This window comes from Cricetulus griseus (genome assembly GCF_003668045.3).
Source record: "Cricetulus griseus strain 17A/GY chromosome 1 unlocalized genomic scaffold, alternate assembly CriGri-PICRH-1.0 chr1_0, whole genome shotgun sequence".
Classification (NCBI taxonomy): domain Eukaryota; kingdom Metazoa; phylum Chordata; class Mammalia; order Rodentia; family Cricetidae; genus Cricetulus; species Cricetulus griseus.
In genome coordinates, this window is record NW_023276806.1 from 53,896,121 (window position 1) to 53,917,796 (window position 21,676).

Here is a 21,676-nt window from a genome sequence, read left to right on the forward strand (position 1 = left end):
TATCATTAATTTGTACACTTAAGTGAGGTCGTTTGTCTTTGATTGAGGTCTGCCAAAATATGTGCTTTTCGTCTTGTCCAGACTTATCTGATTCTTTATCGCTAGCATCTATGGCATTGTCATCTTTCACAATAGACGAAGAACTATCTATTTGCCCTGTGAAAGATTGTTGTCTGTTACTGGAAACAACTGGACATTTTTTGACGCGGGGGGCCTTCTCAAGTCCCCCTTTGGAGTTTCCTGGCCTTAACCGGTTCCCTTGTATATCCCTGGTCGATCTACACTCAGTCCAGTGTCTGCCCTTACTACATCTCCTATACAATCCAGTAGGCAGTGGCCTTTCAAGTCTCCCTACGGACTCTACCTACTCTAGCCCCAGCATTGATTTGGATTTTTCTTGAGACAAGTTCTCACTATGAAGTCCAGTATGGCCTCCAACTCTTTTGGGGGGCAGGGAGGGTTGTTTGTTTGTTTTTGAGACAGGGTTTCCCTGTATAGCTTTGGAGCCTGTTCTGGAACTTGCTCTGTAGACTAGGATGGCCTCAAATGCACAGAGATCCGCCTGCCTCTACCTCCCAAATGCTGGGATTAAAGGCGTGCACCACCACCATCTGGCCATCCTCCAACTCTTTATCCTCTTACCTCAGCCACCTGTTCTGGTTCCACTGTCTTTCAGAAGGGAACAAGAACAATAGCTTGCTCTCCATACTTAATGGACTCTGTTCCTATAGACTGAAAACAGTTTTTAAGACACAGAGTTTGGAGGTCAGGCTTGTTGTACACCATTGTCCCAACACTTAAGCAAGAAGAGTGTAAAAAATGTAGGCTAACCTGGGCTACAATGAGTGCCAGACCAACTAGGTATACATGATAAGATCCCATCTCAAAGGAAAAAACAAACAAAAAGGAATGAACAAAGTGGACTCTAGTGGTTGGAGCCTCTAATTCAAACTACTCAAGAACTGAGGCAGGAGGGTTACAAACTCAAGGCTTGCCTGGACTATAGAACTAGTCCCAGGGAAGACTGGGCAGCTTAGTGAGATGCTCAGATAGATACACAAAATATTTATTGGGGCAGTGCCTGTGACAGATAAAAAGGGAGAGAGCCAGAGAGATGGGAGGGCCTCCAAAACACTACCTGGTACAGGTCTGACACAAGGGGGAATGATGGAGGGCTGAGTAGGAAGAGATGATGTCAAGAGTGTTCTAATCAGGCCAGTGAGAAATTCCCCAGAAAAAGACTTCCTGTTAGAGGAGTCCTGCAGACAGCAGACTTGGCCCACCTCTGGCACCCATTCTGTTCAGGACTGATTGTGGGGTATAGAGGGCAGAGACAGACAGTCTCAGAGGTACAGATAAAAAGATGAAGCAACTAGAGGCTGTCAGTTTGGATGTCAGTTGCCATGCTCCTCCAAAGCAGCTTAGGAACAGGCTGGGGAGATAGGTAGGGGCTTAAAATTACTTGCTGCTCTTCCACAGGACCAGTTTGGTTCCCAGCACCTAATACTGGGTGGCTCACAACACCTGTAATGACAACTCTAAGGGATCCATTACCCTTTTCTGGCTTCTGTGGGCACTGATACACATGGGCATTCACACACACACACACACACACACACACACACACACACACACACACACACACACACTTAAAAAATCTTGGGGCTGGTGATGACTCAGTAGTTAAAATTACTGGCTGCTTCCTCAGAAGACCAGGGTTCAAATCCTAGCACCACATGGTGGATCACAATGGTTTGCAACTCCAGTCCCCAGATGATTTGACTGCCTCTTCTGGCTTCTGAGGGCACCAGGCATGCATCCAGTGTACAGCCATACAAACAGGCAAAATACTCATACATGAAGTAATTTTTAAAAGTGAGTAAGTAAAATTTAAAATCAAATTACAAATGGGTACATTTCAAGAGAATGTCACTTTTTGCAAATTCAACCTGATGCAGGTTAGAAATACACCCCCCCCTTTTTTTTATGTTTTTTGTTCATGTATTCTGAGTGTTTTATCTGCATGTACATATGTGTACCATGTGTGTATGGTGCCTTTGGAGACCAGAAAGATGTGTTATTGTCAGATGCATGTAACTGGAGTTATAGGAAGTTGGAAGCTGCCGTGTGGGAGCCGTGACTCAAACCTGGGCCCTCTGCAAAGCAACACGTGCTCTTAATGAATGAGCATCTTTGTTGTTATTACTGTTTTGTTTTTTTGAGACAGGGTCTCACTATGTACCTTGGTCTGGCCTGGAACTCAGTCTGTAAACCAGGCTAGCTTCAAGCTCACATATCTGCCTTCCATGCCTGGCTTTAAAACACAAAACAAAACAGCTGGGCAATGTTAGCACGTGTTTTTGACCCCAGCATTTGGAAGGCAGAGGCAAGGTAGAGGCAGGCAGAGCTCTGTAAATTGGAAGCCAGCCTGGTCTACAAAGTGAGTTCCAGGACTGTTACAGCCAGGGCTGTTACAAGAGAAACCCTGTCTCAAAAAAATCAAAAACAAAGGAAAAAACAAACAAAAATAAAAACAAAAACAGAATTTCATGTAGCCCAAGTTGGTCTTGAACTCACTATATAGACAAAGAACTCCCAATCTTCTTGCCTCCATCTCCCAAGTGATGGGATTTAGAGATGTCACCAAATGCACACAGCTGGGTTAGAAATCTACGATTTAATCCCAGCATTTGGGAAGCAAAGGCAGGAGAATTTATGTGAGTTCAAAGCCAGGCTAGTCTACACTGTGAGCTCCATTCAAGACACCCAGAGCTGTGTAGAAAAACTGTCTCGGAAAAAAAAAAAGAAATCTATGACCAACTATGCTATAAAGAGCTTCCAAAGTAACACAAACATATATGTTTCTCGAGACAGAGTTTCTCTCAAGTTCTAGAATTAGGTGTGATGACTACACCCAACTTCAACAATATTAAACTATAACCAAAATGTAGGAAAAACTCTATAAGGGATTGACTGAAGTACAGTACACTATAAAATAAATACCAAGAGCCATTAAAGTGCTGGTGTGGATGAGTATGTATTAACATGGGAAATATTCAAGAAATTTTATTAGTGAAAAACATTATAAAGGTGTATGTAGTATGTTTTTGAAAGAGCATTAATTTACATAAGGTGAAGATACTGAAAACTGCTCAGGCAACTTACAGCATGTCCCTTCTGAGTACTGAGTTGATACTAAGTCTCACGTTTTTTTCTTCCATGAACAAATATTATTATTATTATTTTGGTTTTTTTTTTTTTTTGAGACAGGGTTTCTCTGTGTAGCCCAGGCTGTCCTGGAATTCGCTTTATAGACCAAGCTGGTCTTGAACTCATTGTGATCCACCTGCCTCTGCCTCCTAAGTGCTGGGCTTAAAAGTGTGCACCACCACCACCCGGCACAAATATTTCTATTATAAGAAACAAATGCTCTGCCTGAGTGTGATGCACACATCTGTAGTTCCAGCAGTTGGCAGAGGTAGGGGCAGACCAGAATTCAAGGTCAGCCACAGCTACATTTGATATCAAGGTCAGGTCTTAGCCTGTCTCCAAGGTGGAGTGTGGGTGCTGGGAGCCCTGAGTTTAAAGCAAAACACAATAGACCCTAGGCCTATCATCTGTCAATTTTAGGAAAATTGCCCAGAAATTCTTAGCAAAAGGATGTCTTTGTCTACTTATCCTTTCCCTCTAATTAATCTTGCTTTTCTTTAATCGTGTTAAGAATGTAAAATAGTCTTCATTTAATTCTATTTCTGATTAGTTTTTAGAATACCAGTATTATTTTCTGTTTTTTGAGGTGCTGACAAGATGTGAGTAAAGGCACTTATGGATAAGCCCCACACACATATAAATACATATATAAATACACATACACACACTAGAGCCCCACATACATCTACACACACTAAGACACAGTAAAATATTTGTGCAAAATATTTCAGCTATATTATGGACTACAGATTGTTTAGAACATTGTCCTGGGGTCCAAATAAAATTACAATTTTTTTTCTTCCCTTTTCTGTCTTTCTCCACCCTTCTATGTCCTTGAAATTTGGATCCTCCTGTCATACCTCTGAAGTGCTGGGATTACAGGTGGTTGCCACATCCCATGTAAATGTGTTTTTCAAAGAATTTTCCACCAACTGTTAGAGGCACTTGCCACCAAATCTGATGACCTGAGTTCCAATACTGACATGACATGGTAGGAGCAGACAGCCTCCTGTAAATTGTCTTCTGACCATCACACACACACACACACCTCCCTCCTGCAAATGCATACAATAAAATTGTATTTTGGTTGTGAGCCTAGCCATTAACGGCTGAGCTATCCCTCCAGCCCTACATACAATAAAAATTATATTGTGTTGTTCAACAGTTCCTTGACTTAGAGGTGCTTGTTTGTGAGCTGAGGCTCTAGTGGAAGCAGATGATGAACATACGGTTTGCGAGTCTGGAAAGTTCATGATCAGACAGTTTGGTAAGGGCCTTATGCCGAATCATAAAATAGCAGGATTGTATGAAAAGAGAGGCCAAACTGGTGGCACTACCTCACTTTCTAACAACCTGTTCCGTCAACAGCAAGTCCAGTTCCTCAACACCTCCCTCCCTCCCTTGAGATGGGCATTAATTGCTGCTGGAGGTGGTGCCCTATAACCCAGTTAGCTCCTATTAGGTTTTATCTCTTAGAGATTCTACCAACTCTCAGTCAGTTACCTTGGGAACCAAACCTTGGGGGTATAAACCACATGGATATCCAAACCCCATGGTAGTGTCTGATTTGTATGATTTGAGCCATTCATCACTGTGAGGACCAAAGGGTGTGCAGTGAAGAGCAGCTGTCTCAAAAAGTCAAAAGGGGAAACAATGGCAGTGAGGTTAGATCACATTTGGAGCACCATGGAGGGTTAGTTTCCAGTATCTGCAGAAAAACTCAGAGGGACTGTGGTCACTGAAGACAGGAGCGCCAACCAGAGGCTAAGGAAGCTGGACCCTCTGGAAGTAGTTTCCAAATTGCAGCAAAGAAACATGTTTGGATATTTGTTTCCAGTGGAATATGGGGATCACCTGGCTCACTGCCATGTGTCCTGAGCAGCACAGAGCCTTGGCACACTACAGGCGATGAAAGAATGCTGCTAATTGGGCTTTCCTGAAACTAGAACACTTGGTTAGGACTGTGCCTGTGTCCCCAGCAGGGCCCAAATGCTGTTCTCAGGGAGGAACACAGACAGGCTTTGCTAACCTTGGGTCATATGCTATGCTAGTATTTCATTTTTGAACTTTAATGTTAAATGTCAAACTCCTCAAATTTTACAAGCAAAACAAGCATAAATTTATGAGATCTCTTGACTTATCTTTCAAGATGTCTTTAAATTCTATCTACCATGGACTTAAAAAAACATCCAGATCAGGCATGCTGGGTTTCAGCTGTAAATGTGGAGAACTGATTTTATATATACCAACTGTTTAAATAATGTATAAGGCTTTTCCTTCAGACTTAAATATCATACATAATCCATATGTTTCAAGCCCTACAGAAAAATGCTAATACCACCAATTTTGTCACATCCATAGCAACCATTCTGGAAGAATGCTTTTTCTAACTGGGCAAGACCCCAGGCTCCTATCTTTAAAAGCTCTGACTGCTGCCGTCTTCCAACCACATCTGCCCCCGTCAGGCATGTAGCGGACTATCTTTAGAAGCCGTTGGGGACTTTCACCCCCAAGAGGTTCCTACACAGTAGTTGCATCTGGAATTTGTACTTGCTAAACAAAGACTAGATTCTGCCATTTGAGTTGAGAAGTAACCAATTCCCACTCCCAGATGGGTTAAAATGATGATGGTGTGTGACAGAAGTCTCCAAGTAAGAATCATCAGTACTGTAGGCCAGCTTCAGCTCACTGATGCCAGCCATTTCAGTTCATTTTGACACTAAAAAGCACACTGATCTATTTTGGTATATTCAATTTGGTTTTCATTTAGTAAGATAAAGTACCACGTGTTATCACCTGGTTATTTTAAAAGCATTACAAAGCCTTCTTTGGCAGTTTTGCAAAATGATCATGCAAGGCCTCTTGGCTTTCTTTTCATGTACTTATGGGTATCAAGTAACTCAACCAACCACATTGGCCTTTTGATGACTGAGTATTGCTTGTTATGAGAGGTGAGCCCACACCACAGAGCTGCAGAGTTGAACCCTAGGGACCTAGCTTCTTTAGGTGGGAATCCCGGGTCATTGTAAACACCTTTATCCTGAGTGATCCTACCGGGCAGTGTTTTGTCACTTACATTTTTCTCCTCTTGCCTCTACCTTCCTGGTGTTAGGATTATAAATGTGTTCCACCTCACCTGGCCAACAGCTTTGAATAATCCCCCCAGACAAAGTAACCTTTGACTTGTTTTATATAGTGGTCTCCATTTGTCCATGGATGCACACAACTGCAGGGAGCAGCACACAAACTTGAACCTCTATGTATACCGTTTCTTCCTGGACAGACGGACATATGTACAATGATAAAGTTCAGTTTATAAAGTAGACAAAGCAAGAGCTCGACAGCTCCCACAATAAACACAGTAAAGTGTTGCTGCACTGCTCTCATGCTGAACCTTTAGTAAAACTGTGCTACTGAGACAAGGAAGCCAAGAGCAGGTTATGGACAGTGTGGCTGTGTTCTGTGAAAGGAAAACTCATGCTCCAGCAGGGTGGGTGGAGCAGGACCCTGTCAAACTTCATCATGCTACTCAGAAAGGAATGCTTCCTTCCTTTAACACAATGGGGCCCTGGAGTAACAAAACCACAAAGAGACGCCTCAGTGAAGGACTTCAGTGGTCACTTTCTGCATTGAGATCAAGTGAGCCTGAGTCTCCCAACACTGCCCAAATGGCTCATCAATATCTGAAATTAATATACATTTTCTTTAAAGGACCTCGGTGGGGAAAATACAGGTAAAGCAAAGAACTTCCAGTTTTTTATTTTTAAAAATTATTTAACAAGGAAAACAGTCAATCAAGATTTTAAAAATTAGAGTGGATTAATGTACAACATAACAGTCAACTTAAAATATGAGCCCCTTTACTTAGAGCCACAGAGGCCAACAGTCCTCATTGGAACAGCAGGTGTGCACAGTTGATGTTCTGACCTTTATTTGACAACACGGAAATACAAAAGTCATACAGCTTCCACCACCTCCCTTCTCTCCAGAGTTCAATACTTGTCTAGAGCAGTACTCAGACTTTTAAAACGCAGTTGTATTTTTAAAAATATCTACAACTAATCTCATGAGAACACTCTTAAAACAATTCTTATAAAAAACAAACACCTTAAAATAAATTTGTGGCACATCAGACAGCTTAAAGAAATAGCAAAAATAAAAACTAATGTCTAATGTTTAAGAATTATCATCTCTCTCTCTCTCTTTTTTAGAAACCACCCAGGCAAAATTAATTAATTCTGCTTCTCATAATTAGCAGAGATAATTACATGAAGCGGAATGCACCATTTTCTGATCCTTGGTTATAGCTGCCAGCTTAAGAGTTTATGACTAAATACAAAGGAAGATAAGACTAAGCTCACACATTCTGGAATGAGGAAAACAAACATTTCTCCTTATAAAGTTTTTGTCTATCTTCATATTCAAGTCATGAGAAAGTTCACAGCAGTTAAAAGGCTGATTCTACAGGTGGCTGACTAAAACCAACCACATCCACATCACACGTCACACACAGCATTCCTACAGGAACACTAGGTAAACACAGTTCTGTGTTACCAACTCACACTGTTAAGTGCTGGAGCAAACAGCATTGAACAGGCTTACACAGGTTAGGTATCATAGCTCTTAGAACACTTCATTTTCATACTTTCCAATGTGTGAACAAAGCTTAAAATAACTAACTAACTGCCTTAAAGGAATATGTTCATTTGTGACAGCTGGCCAGGCACTTAAATTCAGGAAGAGAGGCTTTGCGATTTTGAGGTAAACCAGAACTCTCTTTAGTAACCACACATTCTAAATCCACTTTTTGATACCACCCCAACTACTCAGCTTTTAAGTTTGTCACTGTTGGACCAAAATCTATACCCTGTGGGACATAAGCTACCAAGAGCATCTGAAGCCTCAATTGGCTCCTTTTGTATATGTATTACTGTGCTCAGAACAAACTGGACACCAACTAAAGACATACACATACAAAGAATATGGTCAAAAGAAGCCAAGAGGAGTAACTTTCTCCCTAAACGGACACTAAGTTTAATAGACTTTTTAGGTATACATCACCAGTCACAGAGACACATTAAAACAGAACAAGCCCGAGGTGATGGCCTCAGCAGCTTCAGAAAGATGACAGAGCAATGCTCTAAAAGGCAGTGTTTAGGAATGCAAACCACACTTGAATGGTCCCAGCATTAGCACTGAGAAGCACAGTGTATGTTTCTTCTCTCTTCTGAATTAGTTCCATGGTGATGGGGAATTTGCCTAACAATGAAAATTCATATTAGAAAGTAAAGGATCAGCCAGGTGCGGTGGATCGTGCCTGTAATTCCAGCACAAGTTTACACAAGAGGACTGACTGCTGAGAGTTTTGATACCAGCCAGAACTACACAGCAAGGTCCTGTCACAAAGAACCCAGAGGATTTCAGGTTTTTAGGTTTTACAAGAACAGAAGAGAAAGTGCTATTTTGGAATTAGTTTCATTTTTTCAATCAAGGTATTCAATTTTACTTTTTCATCAGAATTACTGAGCTGAGTTTAAGTATTATCACAAAAAACAAAACCTACTAATGAATTACCTGCAAATGGAAATACCAAGCCCTATATACCAAGCATTAATGGCATTTTACATTCCTTTCTCAAACAGCAAAGAAGCCCTCTTGATTTGTACAAATGCATCAGCTTTTGTTATTTGGAACACTTATTTATTGACATATTTTAAATACTTTTAAAAAGCTATATAGATTAAAGAACAGTTAGCCGAAAGGGGAGAGAGACAGAGCTTTGAACTCTGGCTTTAGTTTCCATGTGGCTAAAAATAAGGGTCTGAAATTGTAAAAATTTCTAAGCTTATCCCACTGCACACCAAGTGTTTCCAGTCCTGGTATAGGACCACACTTTTATCTTGTAGCGTTAACAGCAGGCACCAGGAAAAAATCTGTAAGTAACGGGCAGGGAGCAAAAATGGGTGAATTTTTTCTGTGATGCTATCTGGCTTGCTCAAGTTTTGAAACCATGACCTTGGTCCATTAGCACCATGGTTTATCCAACTGAAATAATTATTCAAGCCCCTGTGGGATGCCTGAACTGTTATAGGATGAGGCAAGGGGGAGAGTAAGAAGGGGACTAAGGGCAACTCCCCTCTCTCTTTCTCTCCCTCCCTCCCTCCCTCCCTCCCTCCCTCTCTCTCTCTCTCTATGCCATGAGGAAACATTGCAGCAAAGATATAATCTGTCTGCTAATAAACTATATTTGAGTTTGGAAGAATCATTGATCATAGCTATAAAATAATAACATACCAATTTTTATAGTATTTGACTAACTATAGATGGAATTTCCTAGTATGACCCAAATTTGGTTATAATGGAAGTTCATTGAATACTAGAGTATCAGTTAACTAGAAGAAATTAGAAATATTCATAGGTAGTAATCTACCAGAAAAAAGATTAGATGAAAATTAAGTGAAATTACTCATAATTGTTTCAGTATCATCTTTCTCTTGGGAGAACCCAAACAGGGAAACTATCTTCATGTACATAGACATGGCATCTGCCATCGGGTGGATACACCTTTCCCTCAAAGATAGATGGCTCATAGTCACTTTCCTATATAATGGTTCTTGAAACGTCTATCCCACTTACAAATTGTAAAGGAAGCTTACAGACCACTTTTAGGAAAAAGGCACTTTGCTGTGAAAGTTGGATTTAATTTCATGCAGCTGAGAAGACTAGGATGGACTCAAGTCAGTATTCATGTTTGCATTTATGAACACAGAGCAGATGCCAGTTTATAGAATAGAGCTCATCACAGTACAAATCAACCAATCAACAACAATAGTTGTATTCTTAGGAAAACAGTAATTTATGACATTGCCCCCCAAACTAACAAGGCCAAGTTCAACAGTTAGGAGAGGGAGAAAAAAAAAACCAAAAAACAAAAAAACCCCAGCAGTTGCTACCTTAGAGCTTAAGAAACTTATCAACAGAATTGCATGTATACAGTTTGGTTCTCTGTATCAGAGTGTAAATTGCTTTTCAGAGGACAAACCCGGTTGGCAGAGGGTGTTTGTTTCTAAGGAGGAGAACCCAGATCAGAAAATTACTGGGGAGTAACAGGCGCATTTCTCTGGTCAGACAGCCGAGTGAGGAGGTAGTTATTCTGAGGAGGTCTCAGATTAGATGACTGTGCTCATCTATTGAGTCAGAGAAGCAGGAAGCAGGAGCTTCAATGAGATGCAGAGAGCAGCAGGGACACTTCTCCTCCAGGGTTGTCAGAACCAGGGCATCAGTGCAGCTGAAAGAGATGGAATGTATGAGAAACAAGGGCAAGAGACTAAGTGTGAATCAAGACATTTCAAACTTGTCCTACCTTGAAAGTGGCTCTTTTCTGATGACAGACTTCTAAAGGGTCTAGAAAAGAACAGTGTCATTTGTTTTCTATATTGTGAATCTTCAAACTCTTGTCCACTCCACAAACATGCTACATATAGGTCACAAACTGCTAATACTAAAAATAGGAAACTGTCTGTAGAATAAATGCTGAAAGAATAAATTAGCCCTTAGCACTCTCTGAAAGGGTGCCATGAGGGAAATAATTTTTTAAATTGTGTGTGTGTGTGTGTGTGTGTGTGTGTGTGTGTGTGTGATCAGTGCCTATGGAGGCCAGAGGAAGGGTATTGGATTCCTTGGGGTTGAAGTCACCTAATATAGATGCTGGGAAATGAATCAGGTTCTCTAGAAGAGAACTAAGTATTCCTAGCCATTGGGCCATGTCTCCAACTTCCAGAAAAGTTATTTTCTAGTTACAAATTCATGGAAACTCTCATTTAAATTGCAAAAGACAGTAGTGTTCACTCGATTTGGAACAGCCTAATGCTAAATAGTTATGAGAACACACACTCACCTTATTACATTACCACACAGGGCAACCCCATACAACCTTGAGTGCCATCATCATTGCTGTTGAGCTTTTTCATTCGGTACTGGCGTATCTCCCTTACTAGTGTGTAAAAGGCATCTTCCACACCCTATTAAAAGAAAAAGGATGAAAGAAAACAAACAAAAAACTGCCACAGTCTAAAGTGCAAGCACTTCTTTGTGTGGATTCAAATACTAAACCAAGTGTCAATAAATTAGGGTGACTTAGTGTGGTAATTTGAATAGGAATGATGCCCACAGACTCATGTGTTTGAGTGCTTGGCCCACAGGGAGTGGCACTATTAGGAGGTGTGGCCTTCTTGGAGGTTCACAGTGTGTCACTGTGGAGGCGGGTTTTGAGGTCTTCTATTCTCAAACTACCCCCCAGGGTAGCACACAGTCTCCCTTCTGCTGCCTGTGGATCACCATGTAGAGCTCTCAGTTCCTTCTCCAGCACCATGTCTATCTGCATGGTCACCATGTCCCACCATGATAATGGACTGAACCTCTGAAACTGTAAGCAAGCCCCAATTAAATGTTCTCCTTTATAAGAGTTGCCATGGCCATGGTGTCTCTTCACAGCAATAGAAACCTTAAATAAGACAACCATGAAGAAGACACTAAGCCCAGCATTTCTAGGGGATCACACCGATAGGCTGATAAAGAAATGGCATGATTGTTTCACAAAGGTAGTCCAGCAAAGAGAAAAGGGCAATGTGGGGTACAGAATAGACTGTAACTACCAAATATGAGGACTCCCTTCAGGAGAGTTAAGCCTTCAATAGCGGGGAGTGGTAATAGAATACCGATTCGTGCTTACAAGTATGTTTAAGTTATTCACTAGAAAAATTTAAGCCTGCTAATGCAGGAATTAAAATGCCACAGAACAGTGTGACAGACAAACAGACACACAGATGAACAAAAACCCAAAACCAACCAAACAAAAATCATCAGAAAGTCATTACAAAGAACATAGACTACACCTCTAGCACACTTGACCAACCAAACCTTCTGCCTTAAACAAACCCTCACACTGCTCACATCTCTAGCATACCTGTCGGGTCTTGGCTGAGGTTTCAATGAATGGAATTCCATAACTCTTGGCCAGCTCATGGGCTTGCTTTGTGTCAACTGTCCTTGTTGGCAAGTCACATTTGTTCCCGACCAGCACCATAGGCACATCATCAGAGTCTTTCACTCGTTTAATCTGCTCTCTAAACAGAGAAAACAGTAGCAGACCATAAGAAAAATAACCCTTTTGTGAGGAATAAACTGGGAGGGTAAGAGGAGGTGGTAAATCCTTTTTGTTTTTATTACTCAGCTTACAAATTCTGAACACTTACAACTATAGACCTATATACTAAGGATGTTGGTTTAGACTTGGTGTAGCAACCAAAATGAGACTGTGCCTATCAATTAACTTACTAGAAATAGCTGGCTCCTATATCCCAACACATGTCCTCGTTAGGCTCCTAGATTTTTCCAAAAAGCTTGGCTCTGGATTTCACTGAAAACTACAAACAGTACTTTAGATTAAGCTTAGAAGTATAAAAAGTAGAGCTTATAGATTCTAAATGACTTAAAAAATTTTTAACTTATATTAATTTGTGTGTGCATTCACCATGACGTGCATGTGGAGGTCAGAGGAAAACCCCGAGAAGCTGGTTTTCTCCTTCTACCTTATGGGTCCTGGGGAATCAAACTCAGGTTATCAAGCTTGGTAGTAGGTACCTCTGCCCACTGGGCTGTCTTGCTGATCCCTAAATAACTTTTGAAGCTCCCTTTACAACACTATTTAATGGAAGATAATTAAGTCACTCATTAAGATGGTTAGTGCCCTAATACTTTCCTCAAACAAAATTATAGCTGGAAGCCCAAGATAGGTAACACCAAGAAAATTCTACATTTGTTCTTAATAAATGTATGCGCACGCAGGCATGTGTACAGATCTGAAACTACCAAAGAAAACATTCTTTTTTTTTTTTTTGGTTTTTCAAGAAAGGGTTTCTGTGTGGCTTTGGAGCCTGTCCTGGAACTCACTCTGTAGACCAGGCTGGCCTCGAACTCACAGAAACCCACCTACCTCTACCTCCTGAGTGCTGGGATTAAAGGCCTGTGCCATTACATCTGGCAAAGATAGCTTTCTTTTCAGTGTCTATATACATAATATAGCACCCAGTACATTCTAGAAGTTACTGTTTTAGATTCTCTTGACAAAGAACTTTTTGTGATAATAGAAACTGGCATCCAACATGGTAGCTTCTCCTGAGCATTTTTGTCAGTTGCTTCTGTGGCCAATAAACTAATTCTTCCATTTTGTGTAAATGTTAAATAACCGTATCTGGCCATGCCTACTACACTCTACCCTTGGATTTCAGTCACATACCCCAACTGTATCCTACTGGCTATCTACATAAATGCTTTAGTATAATGTAAGGTCTCTTTGCCAGTTCCCATCCCCAAACACAAAACAAAACAAAACAAGGCTGGGCGGTGGCAGTGCACGCCTTTAAACCCAACATGCGGGAGGAGGCAGAGGCAGGTGGATCTGAGTTCAAGGCCAGTCTGGTCTAGGAGCAAGTTCCAGGACAGCTAGGACTGTTACAGAGAAATCTGTCTTGAAAAAAACCAAACCAACCAAACAAAAAAAAAACCAGAAAAATAAAAAAAAACAAGCAAACAAACAAAAACCCAAAACAAAAAACCTCAAATAAACCAAGATGACCCACCCTCAAACTCCCTCCCCCCCAAAAAAACCCAGGGTTTTACTATTTATCTTGTTATCTAAACCAGGGAAGGCTTGAACTCTTAATCCTCTTGCCTTGGCTTCCCAAGTACCACAGTGGTAGTTGCCTATGTTAAGGATATTGTAAACCAGCCCAAACTCCTGGAGCATGTTGCTGACGGTCACTGCTGTTCCTACATTACTCAACCTTCTGTGAGGATCAGACACAATTTCTTCTCAATGTCAGTGTACTTTTTCTAAGCAAGCATATACAACCTGACTAGACAGCTATCATGCCTGCAGTATGCTCAATGAAGTTCACAGGGGTTTCATGACATTGCAGAATAAGCTCACTCAATTCCCTCTTCACCTATTCTTAAGTCTGTTTCTAAAGTAACATTATTTTGTTATACTGCACACATGCTACAGTGCGAAAGTGGAGGCCAGAGGATGGGTCTTTCCTTTGACCATGTGGGGTCCTGGGACTGAACTCAGTTGATCAGGCTTGGTGACAAGTGCCCTTTATCAACTGAGCCATTTCAACGACCCCACTATACATGTTTACAAGATACTTTAAATAAGTGCTTGGTCAGTGATAATGTCATCACTTGGGATCCAAGAGGAATCAGTTTTAAGATTTTGTTACCCCCACAAAGAACACCAAACTCTGAAATAGGAAATAAGCCAGCACTCAAGAGTGTAGGCAGTATGTACTATGGGCTAAGCACTGTTCTGAGTGTTTATTGTTTGCTCTTGGCAACTTTGTGAGGGAGGTATCCTTTTATTATTATTTTTTCAAGGTTTATTTTTATTTTTTGTGTATGAGTGTTTCTGTTGCATGTATGTCAGTGCACATATATGCCTGGTGCTCAGAGAGACCAGGGAAGGGTACCAGATGCTGGCAATTGAACCTGGGTCCTCTGGAAGAGTAACTCTTGAGCAGTTTCTCTAGCCCTGAAGGAGGTAGTCTTAATTCCTAATAAATTCAGAAACCAAGACACATAGATTTAGTGTTTTGTCCTGAAGTTAAATCTTTATTTAAAAGGTTTTTAAATAAAGCTAAATAAAGTTTAAGTAAGTTTAAAGTTTAAACAAGATTTGATCCTAAAGTTAAATCTTTATTTAAAACTTAGTTAATTAATAACAGAGTCAAGTTTGGTTTCAACCTTGACAGTGCCTGAAGATAGAATAGTTCCTTAAGAGAAAGGCCTGGTGTTTGGGGGCGTCTAGCTCTGCTACTAAAGGAAAAGGGGGAAAAAAATCACAACTCTGAAAATCTAACAAATCACTTCTGAACTCTATGACTCTGTAAAGTAAGAATACTGGTTGGGCATGATGGGATACTGCCTGTAATGCTGGCACTCAGGAGGCTGAGGCAGGAGGATTGTAAATTCAAGGCTAGCCTGATACATAGCAACATCCTGTCTCAAAAATATAAAATGAATGAATAAGAATGTCCTACTAGAATTTTTAGGGCCCATCTAGCTTTGAAACTTTATAGTTCTAGAAGAAAAGGCCACTTTGTGTTCTTTGGCTTTGCTACCTATGTCTTTCTGTTGCTCAGCAGCATGCTTGTTTACAAATGAGTAGTACAGTAATAGTATATTATTCACAGGAACATTGACATTCACTTTCAGTGATAACCATATTCTTAGCAAGTACTTTAACCTAACAGTAACTTCTTCTGTAAGAAAAAGGTATGTAAGTGCCAGTGAGACAGCTCAGTCAATGGGCAAAGGTGCCTACTACTAAGCCAAGATCCCCAGAACCTAAGGAGAGAACTTTCATTAGCTGTCCTCTGACTCCTGTGACACACATGTTCCATTGCACACCTGTCCCCACTTCCACAAATAATCAAAATTTAAAAGTTGTGTGCTCCCTAATTTAGAACACACGTAAAATTTTCCTTTCAGAAAGTAATATTGCCAGTACCTGTAGAGGTTAATATCTGCAAATGATTTGCTATTGTTGATGGCAAATACACAGAGGAATCCTTCGCCTGTCCTCATGTATTGGTCTCTCATGGCACTGTACTCCTCTTGTCCAGCTGTGTCCAGTATGTCCAACAGACAAGTCTCACCATCAATTACCACTTGTTTTCGGTAAGAATCCTGGGAATGTGAAAGGGTGAGGTGGTGGTGGGCGCATAGGCAGGCTCAATCTTTATTTAAAACTAGAGGAAAGTAATTGCTAATAGGTAGCATAATCTCTCTCTCTCTCTCTCTCTCTCTCTCTCTCTCTCTCTCTCTCTCTCTCTCTCTCTCTCTCTCTCTCTCATGCCCAGGGGAGACAGAGGCAATCGGATAGATAGCGGCAAGTGGATGGATATCAGTAAATTGAAGGCCAGCCTGGTCTACATTTCAAGTGTCAGGACAGCCAGGGTAGCACAGTGAGACCCTGTCTTAAAAATAAGCCAGCCTGAGCTATGAGGTTAAAGGAAAAAACAACAAGAAAAGCAAAATCCAAAGGAACAAACAAACAACCAAAGAAACAGATTAACAAAACAACAAACTCCACAAACTTTTGATATGGCCTTATGGCAATAATCTCACTATTATTATAGAATATTCTCACATTTGGAAGGCCTTATCTGTGGTACTAGCAATGTGCTTATTGTTCCATGCTTATATTCGGTTCCAAGAATATATTAAAATGTAGCCTCTGTAGATATCCGAATTTGTCTAACACCCTTGTATAGTAGTAGAACAGGTTTACACATGTAGAAATTCTTTGGTATTTTGTAAATAGGGTCTCAATAAGCAGTTCAGGCAAGCCTTGAACTTGGACCCTCCTCCTTCAGCCTCTTGAATGCTGGGCTTTACACACACCTACACCAAGCCCAGTAAGGTTATGAGAATTTAACATCATGAAGAAAAATGAGACTCATGGAGATTTAGATGATTTTTCCTCAATATTCCATAATTAAACTGCAGAGATCGAATTCCTAGGCACAATGACTCAAAATCTCAATTTGTTTCTATTCCAAATGAGACTGGACTAGCTCAAGAATGAAAACTGGAGACTATCTAGAGCTCTGAGCTTTTTTTTTTTTTCCTGTTGTATGATCTCCTACACAAACTCCTTAAACGTTACTGCTTTTGGAATACAGTACCTCAAATACCTTCTTGCTTTCTCTCCTCTTTAGTATCAAAAACCAGAAAGGATATATTCGTAAGAAAAAGCCAAAAGTGGGAGCCAGGCCAGGCAGTGGAAGGGCCTCACCTCTATGGTGGGATCATATTCATCCACAAAGTGGTTCTGGATTAACTGGATTGTCAAAGCACTTTTCCCAACACCACCTGCTCCAACCACCACCAGTTTGTACTCAGTCATTTCACACCAGCAAAAACCTGTAGGAAAGCAGCAATTACGATTAAACTGGCAAGGCAAACCTACAGTACTTCAAAGGCTTCTTTAATGAGTTACTAAAATCAGTTTCAAAGGCATTCATTCGATACACGTGGCCTTCCACTAAGTTCTCAAAAGTGATTCAAACACAAAAACAGTTGAGGTCAGTGCGGCCACGGCTTCTTGAAGACCCGCGTCTACTTTTTAATCGTACTCCGCCCCGCCCTCAACCTACAGGAAAGGAAGCCCCCGTCCTACTCGTCTTGCAAATCCAAGCTCTGGGGTTCACCTGGCACGACCTCTTCCCGAAACTCCCCTTTCCGGCTCCTAAGATCACCCCACCGCCCGCCGCAGGCAACCAGGGTCCCCCACCCAGGCCTTTGTCTCCAGCTCGCCGAGTCTCCGCGTCTTCCTGCACCCGCCAGGCATCCGCACGCCGCGGAGCCTGTCGCCACCCAGGGCAGAGCCTTACCTCAAGCTCCGCTGACCCCGCTTCGGGAGGTTCTTGGACCTCAACCTGCCAAACTGTTAGAGACCCCGAAACCGCCATGAACAGCCCCCACCCGGGAGCAGCACTTCCGGCCCCACCCGCTACGCAATCAGTAGGCGACCAGACGCCCGAGTCCCCGCCCCGGCCACGTGGGCCTGCGACTTAGGAGTCTTGCGGCTGGCCGCACCCAGTCCCTCCCCTCCCTCCCCGGTTTCAATAATGAAAGCGCTGGGTGCTTGTGTCTCAAAAATCAGTAAAACTTTATTCGCTTCCATTCTTTCGCCATTAACAGAAAAACGGAGAAAGCAAAAAATGTCTTGTGTTTACAAAGATAAATGGCCTCTTTACCCAGAGATCAAATACTCAAACGACAACGGGGAAGATGAAAGCGCCCTCCCCACAACCCCTGAGCTGACTCTTGTCATCTTTAGACAAAAAGCCTTCACTCACTCCACTTGCCAGAGACCCTGTTTGGGGCCAATTCAAGAGGGCAGAGAAATCAGGCCAATCCATTCCCGTGATACAAAGTTGAACAGAAGCTACACCAGGATCAAGTGCCTATATTCAACAGGACACTGGAACCAGGGGGCTATTTATAAAAAAAACAGGATTCATTTCAGGCACAACTTTTTTATTTTTTTTGTTTGTTTTGTTTTTAAATCAGTAAAAGAAACTGGGTCCTAGAAGCTGCAGTGATCTAAGCAGCAGCAATTTTGTGCATTCGTCTTTTGTTTAAATATGTTTAAATTATCACACTGCTGGCACACTTCATTTGCATGAAATTCTGCACCACACATACTAATTGTAGTAAAGTTATTTACCCCCATCCCAGGAAGAAAAAAAAAAAACCTATCTGGAAGATAATTTTCACTGAAATGTAATCAAACTCGTTAAGTGGATTGTGACAAGATTATAAATGATATGAAAATAACATTTTAACATTTGGCCATCAACTTAAGAAAATCGTTTGCTATATAAATTTTTGTAATTTTTTTTAAAGGTAATATATTCTACCTTCATATGGTCCTCAGAATTAAAGCATAATGAACAGGAAAGAAAAGGAAAAGAATGCGGCTGAGTGCTAAGTAATGAAGGTAGAGTATATACTGAATAGAGTGCAGAATTTCATAGGGCCAACAAGGTAACAGTCTGTATTGTTCATTTACACAGGCGAAGTGGAATTTGCAATTACCAGTTGCGTTAAATGCACCAAATAAAGCTCCTAAATTGATACTATAAGGCGCCACCTTAAGTTTCCCAGGCTGCAACTGTGCATAATTTTAAAATGGTTTCTTAAATTTATTTATTTTTTTTTTTTAAACATAACACGAGGAAGGTGTTAAAACTGGTGTAATAGCTCAATAGAATAAGTATTCCAGGTTTTGGGAGGGATGAAGAGAAAGATATTCAGAACCCTTCACCAGAATCCCCCCAACTTGACCATAGTGGATTAATGATGTGCTTTGTGGGTGTGATTAGTCAATGACACCAGCTTGACGGATCTTTCTTTCTGCACCAAATCCCTGTGAAGAAATAAAACAGTTAATGATTTGAGTGTATGACAATCACAATATGAAATTCTAAGAAACTATATTTTTAAATTATCATATCCACTACAAATTCTCTCCTAAGAGTAAGAACAAAGTAGACCTAGACCAAGAAGCATATCCTACGACAGGTAAAGCAAAGGCAGAGTGGGGAGTTCAAGGCCACTCTGATCTGCTATGTCCCTATCTTAAAAGGAATGGAAAAAGCTTCTTTCAGAAAATGTGTCCGGAAACCCTAACTAGTGATAAGCAATCCTTGCTTCATTAAGTTCTTTAAATTGAATATTATCAGTTGACCTCCCTCAAATCCCCAATGGAATCATACCATTGAGTTATCTGGTCCCCTTGGCTGACGAAGAACCATTAGACGAGGAGCACTGGCATCATCCAGGGAGATATTCTTCAAGCGATTGACCAATCGATCAGGTCGAGGAGCTGCAACAGCTTTGGGGCCTTCACTGTAAGTGTGAAAGTGAGAAAAACTGACAATTGCTGGGAAGAAGGCAATCAGTGAGTAGGTTTCCTACCCAAATGACTCACTTTTAATGAGAGGGACTCTTGCCTCAACTTAATTGGCTAGCAAGACAAGACAGACAAGTTTGGTTATAGATGCTTTTCTTAATTCAGATGCAATTGGATAGGTGTTGTGAAGAATTGTTTCAGTGAGACCCTAGACTTGTCTGCAGAGAGACTAATTCCACAGGTAACACATGGAAAACCTTTTAAGAAGTCTAACATGAACAGTTCTAGATTTCTATCTTTAAAGGAAACAATGTTGAGATTAAAAACCCTAATAGCATGAGTCATGATGACTAAGGTATAAAAATTAGACATTTAAGCAGCACAGGCCTGGAAATGACTAGACAAAAAAAAAAAAAAAAGAATAAGCTGAATTTCCTAAGAATTTAAGAATTATGTAACCTTTTAATATTGAAGACCAGCACATCCAGTGCTAATGCATAACAGCACCTAAGTGTGTCTCACAGCCTCAAGGTCAGATTAAAAAAAAAAAAAAAAAAAAAAAAAAAAAAAAAAAAACCTGGAGACAGAAAGAGAGATATGGGAGAAGGCACATGCCAGCAAGATCAAGGTCAGTCATAAATAATAAGGTGAGACCTGTCTGAAACCAGTGACTAGAGTCAAAGACAAAACCAGATAATGGCATAAGTGGAAAATAGTACCTAGTACCTAATAAACCCAAACAGACAAGAGTGGGAAAGGAAAGACATCTGGCAAAGCACAGATTATACAAATTAGGGGAATGAACTCAGGGCAATTACTAATCCAACCACAATAAACAAACAAACAAACTCACCAGACTCGCCAAACATTACAGGCACTGCATTTCCCAGTGCGCTGATTAAGAATCACTGAGAATTCCACCTCATCTCCTGCCTGTAACTCAATGCCATCCTGAACTTCTTTCACATGGAAAAAGAGCTTCTTGCTATCTCCTACTTCATAGTTAATAAAGCCAAACTAGAAAAAGAAAACACACACACAAAGTTTACAATGGAGAAAACATCCTGTCTTGAAAAACCAAAAACTACGTAAGTCAGGCATGGCAGTTTAAATCCCAGTACTCAAGAGGGTGAGGCAGGTAGATCTCTATGAATTTGAGGAGAACCTGGTCCATATAGTGAGTTCCAAGCCAGTCAAAGCTATATAGTAGGGGGGAAATTTACATAATATTGGCTGATGACATTTGCTTATCAACATTATCACAGGACAGATGCAGATCCAGAGACATAGCACTTAATTACCTGATCTTTCACACACTCCACAGTGGCCCTACGAAGGGGTGTGATATTGTAGGCCATAGTTTGTGCATTTTGGCCAAGGACACACAACTGGAACTTGACACTCTCCCCTTTCTGCAGGCAATCCCCTTTGTTGGCCATCCCAACTATGCCAAATGGATACACTTCACCTTTCATATCCCCTATAAGCAAAATAACACAAAGTCTAAATATACACACTAAAAATGAATTTTATTACCTTATAATTTTTTTAAACATGAAAGTTTTGCCTTAAAAGCTAACAGGAATGTTAAATGTTAAAGATTAACATGGCAGCAGATGACAAAACAAAAACAAACCCAGACAGCCCAAGTGACTAACTTCTAAAATGCATTATGAACCAACCAGGAAAAATACTGACAAGGTGGCAAACTAGCAAGGCATAGGTAAACCAATGCTTACATCTGACATCCAAAATTCTTTTTATGATCCAGACTCCTTTCTCTTAAGAGGTCAGGGCTTATAAAACAGGCTCTCTTCCCATCTGTTCCAATCCCCCACCCCCATTCAGCACTGTAACAATAAAAAGTGACCTAGAGACCAATGTAAGAGACAGAAAATAAGTGACCTGCTCATTGACTCAGCACTCAAAGCCAATGAATTAACAGAAATAAATAAGCTTCATACCTAGAAATGCTTAGTAAAC

At 40.8% G+C, this 21,676-nt stretch overlaps 2 protein-coding genes across 5 annotated transcripts in view; both read right to left on the bottom strand.

The window, feature by feature from the left end:
- Positions 1-6,944: 6,944 nt before the first annotated feature.
- Nras (NRAS proto-oncogene, GTPase) lies at positions 6,945-17,820 on the bottom strand. 2 transcript variants are annotated; one of them, XM_027393824.2, is made up of 7 exons: positions 17,667-17,820; positions 17,069-17,196; positions 15,779-15,957; positions 12,176-12,335; positions 11,108-11,231; positions 10,574-10,614; positions 6,945-10,498 (listed from the first exon to the last, which is right to left on the bottom strand). In XM_027393824.2, exons 2-5 carry the CDS (start codon positions 17,177-17,179, stop codon positions 11,112-11,114), a joined length of 570 nt encoding a protein of 189 aa, XP_027249625.1. In that variant the 5' UTR covers positions 17,180-17,196; positions 17,667-17,820; the 3' UTR covers positions 6,945-10,498; positions 10,574-10,614; positions 11,108-11,111. The 2 variants fall into 2 exon arrangements, with proteins under 2 accessions (XP_027249625.1, XP_027249626.1); XM_027393825.2 differs by lacking the exon at positions 10,574-10,614.
- A 100-nt stretch (positions 17,821-17,920) lies between these two features.
- The window catches only part of Csde1 (cold shock domain containing E1), a 36,397-nt gene continuing 32,641 nt past the window's right edge, over positions 17,921-21,676 (bottom strand). For all 3 annotated transcript variants that reach the window (XM_035451198.1, XM_027393823.2, XM_035451197.1), the window contains 4 exons: positions 20,995-21,173; positions 20,547-20,710; positions 19,557-19,689; positions 17,921-19,207 (listed from right to left, as the gene is read on the bottom strand). In XM_035451198.1, coding sequence (XP_035307089.1) covers positions 19,160-19,207; positions 19,557-19,689; positions 20,547-20,710; positions 20,995-21,173 — 524 coding nt within the window. In that variant the 3' untranslated portion in view covers positions 17,921-19,159. The remainder of the gene's footprint in view (positions 19,208-19,556; positions 19,690-20,546; positions 20,711-20,994; positions 21,174-21,676) is intronic.

Excerpts from the sequence above, each read along its gene's own strand:
- Nras (XM_027393825.2), bottom strand. The coding sequence starts at position 17,179 with ATGACTGAGTACAAACTGGTGGTGGTTGGAGCAGGTGGTGTTGGGAAA. Across the intron at positions 12,336-15,778 it reads GCAGATATTAACCTCTACAG|AGAGCAGATTAAACGAGTGA; the intron begins GTACTGGCAATA and ends TTCTCTGTTTAG. Across the intron at positions 11,232-12,175 it reads CCTCAGCCAAGACCCGACAG|GGTGTGGAAGATGCCTTTTA; the intron begins GTATGCTAGAGA and ends TTCTTTTAATAG.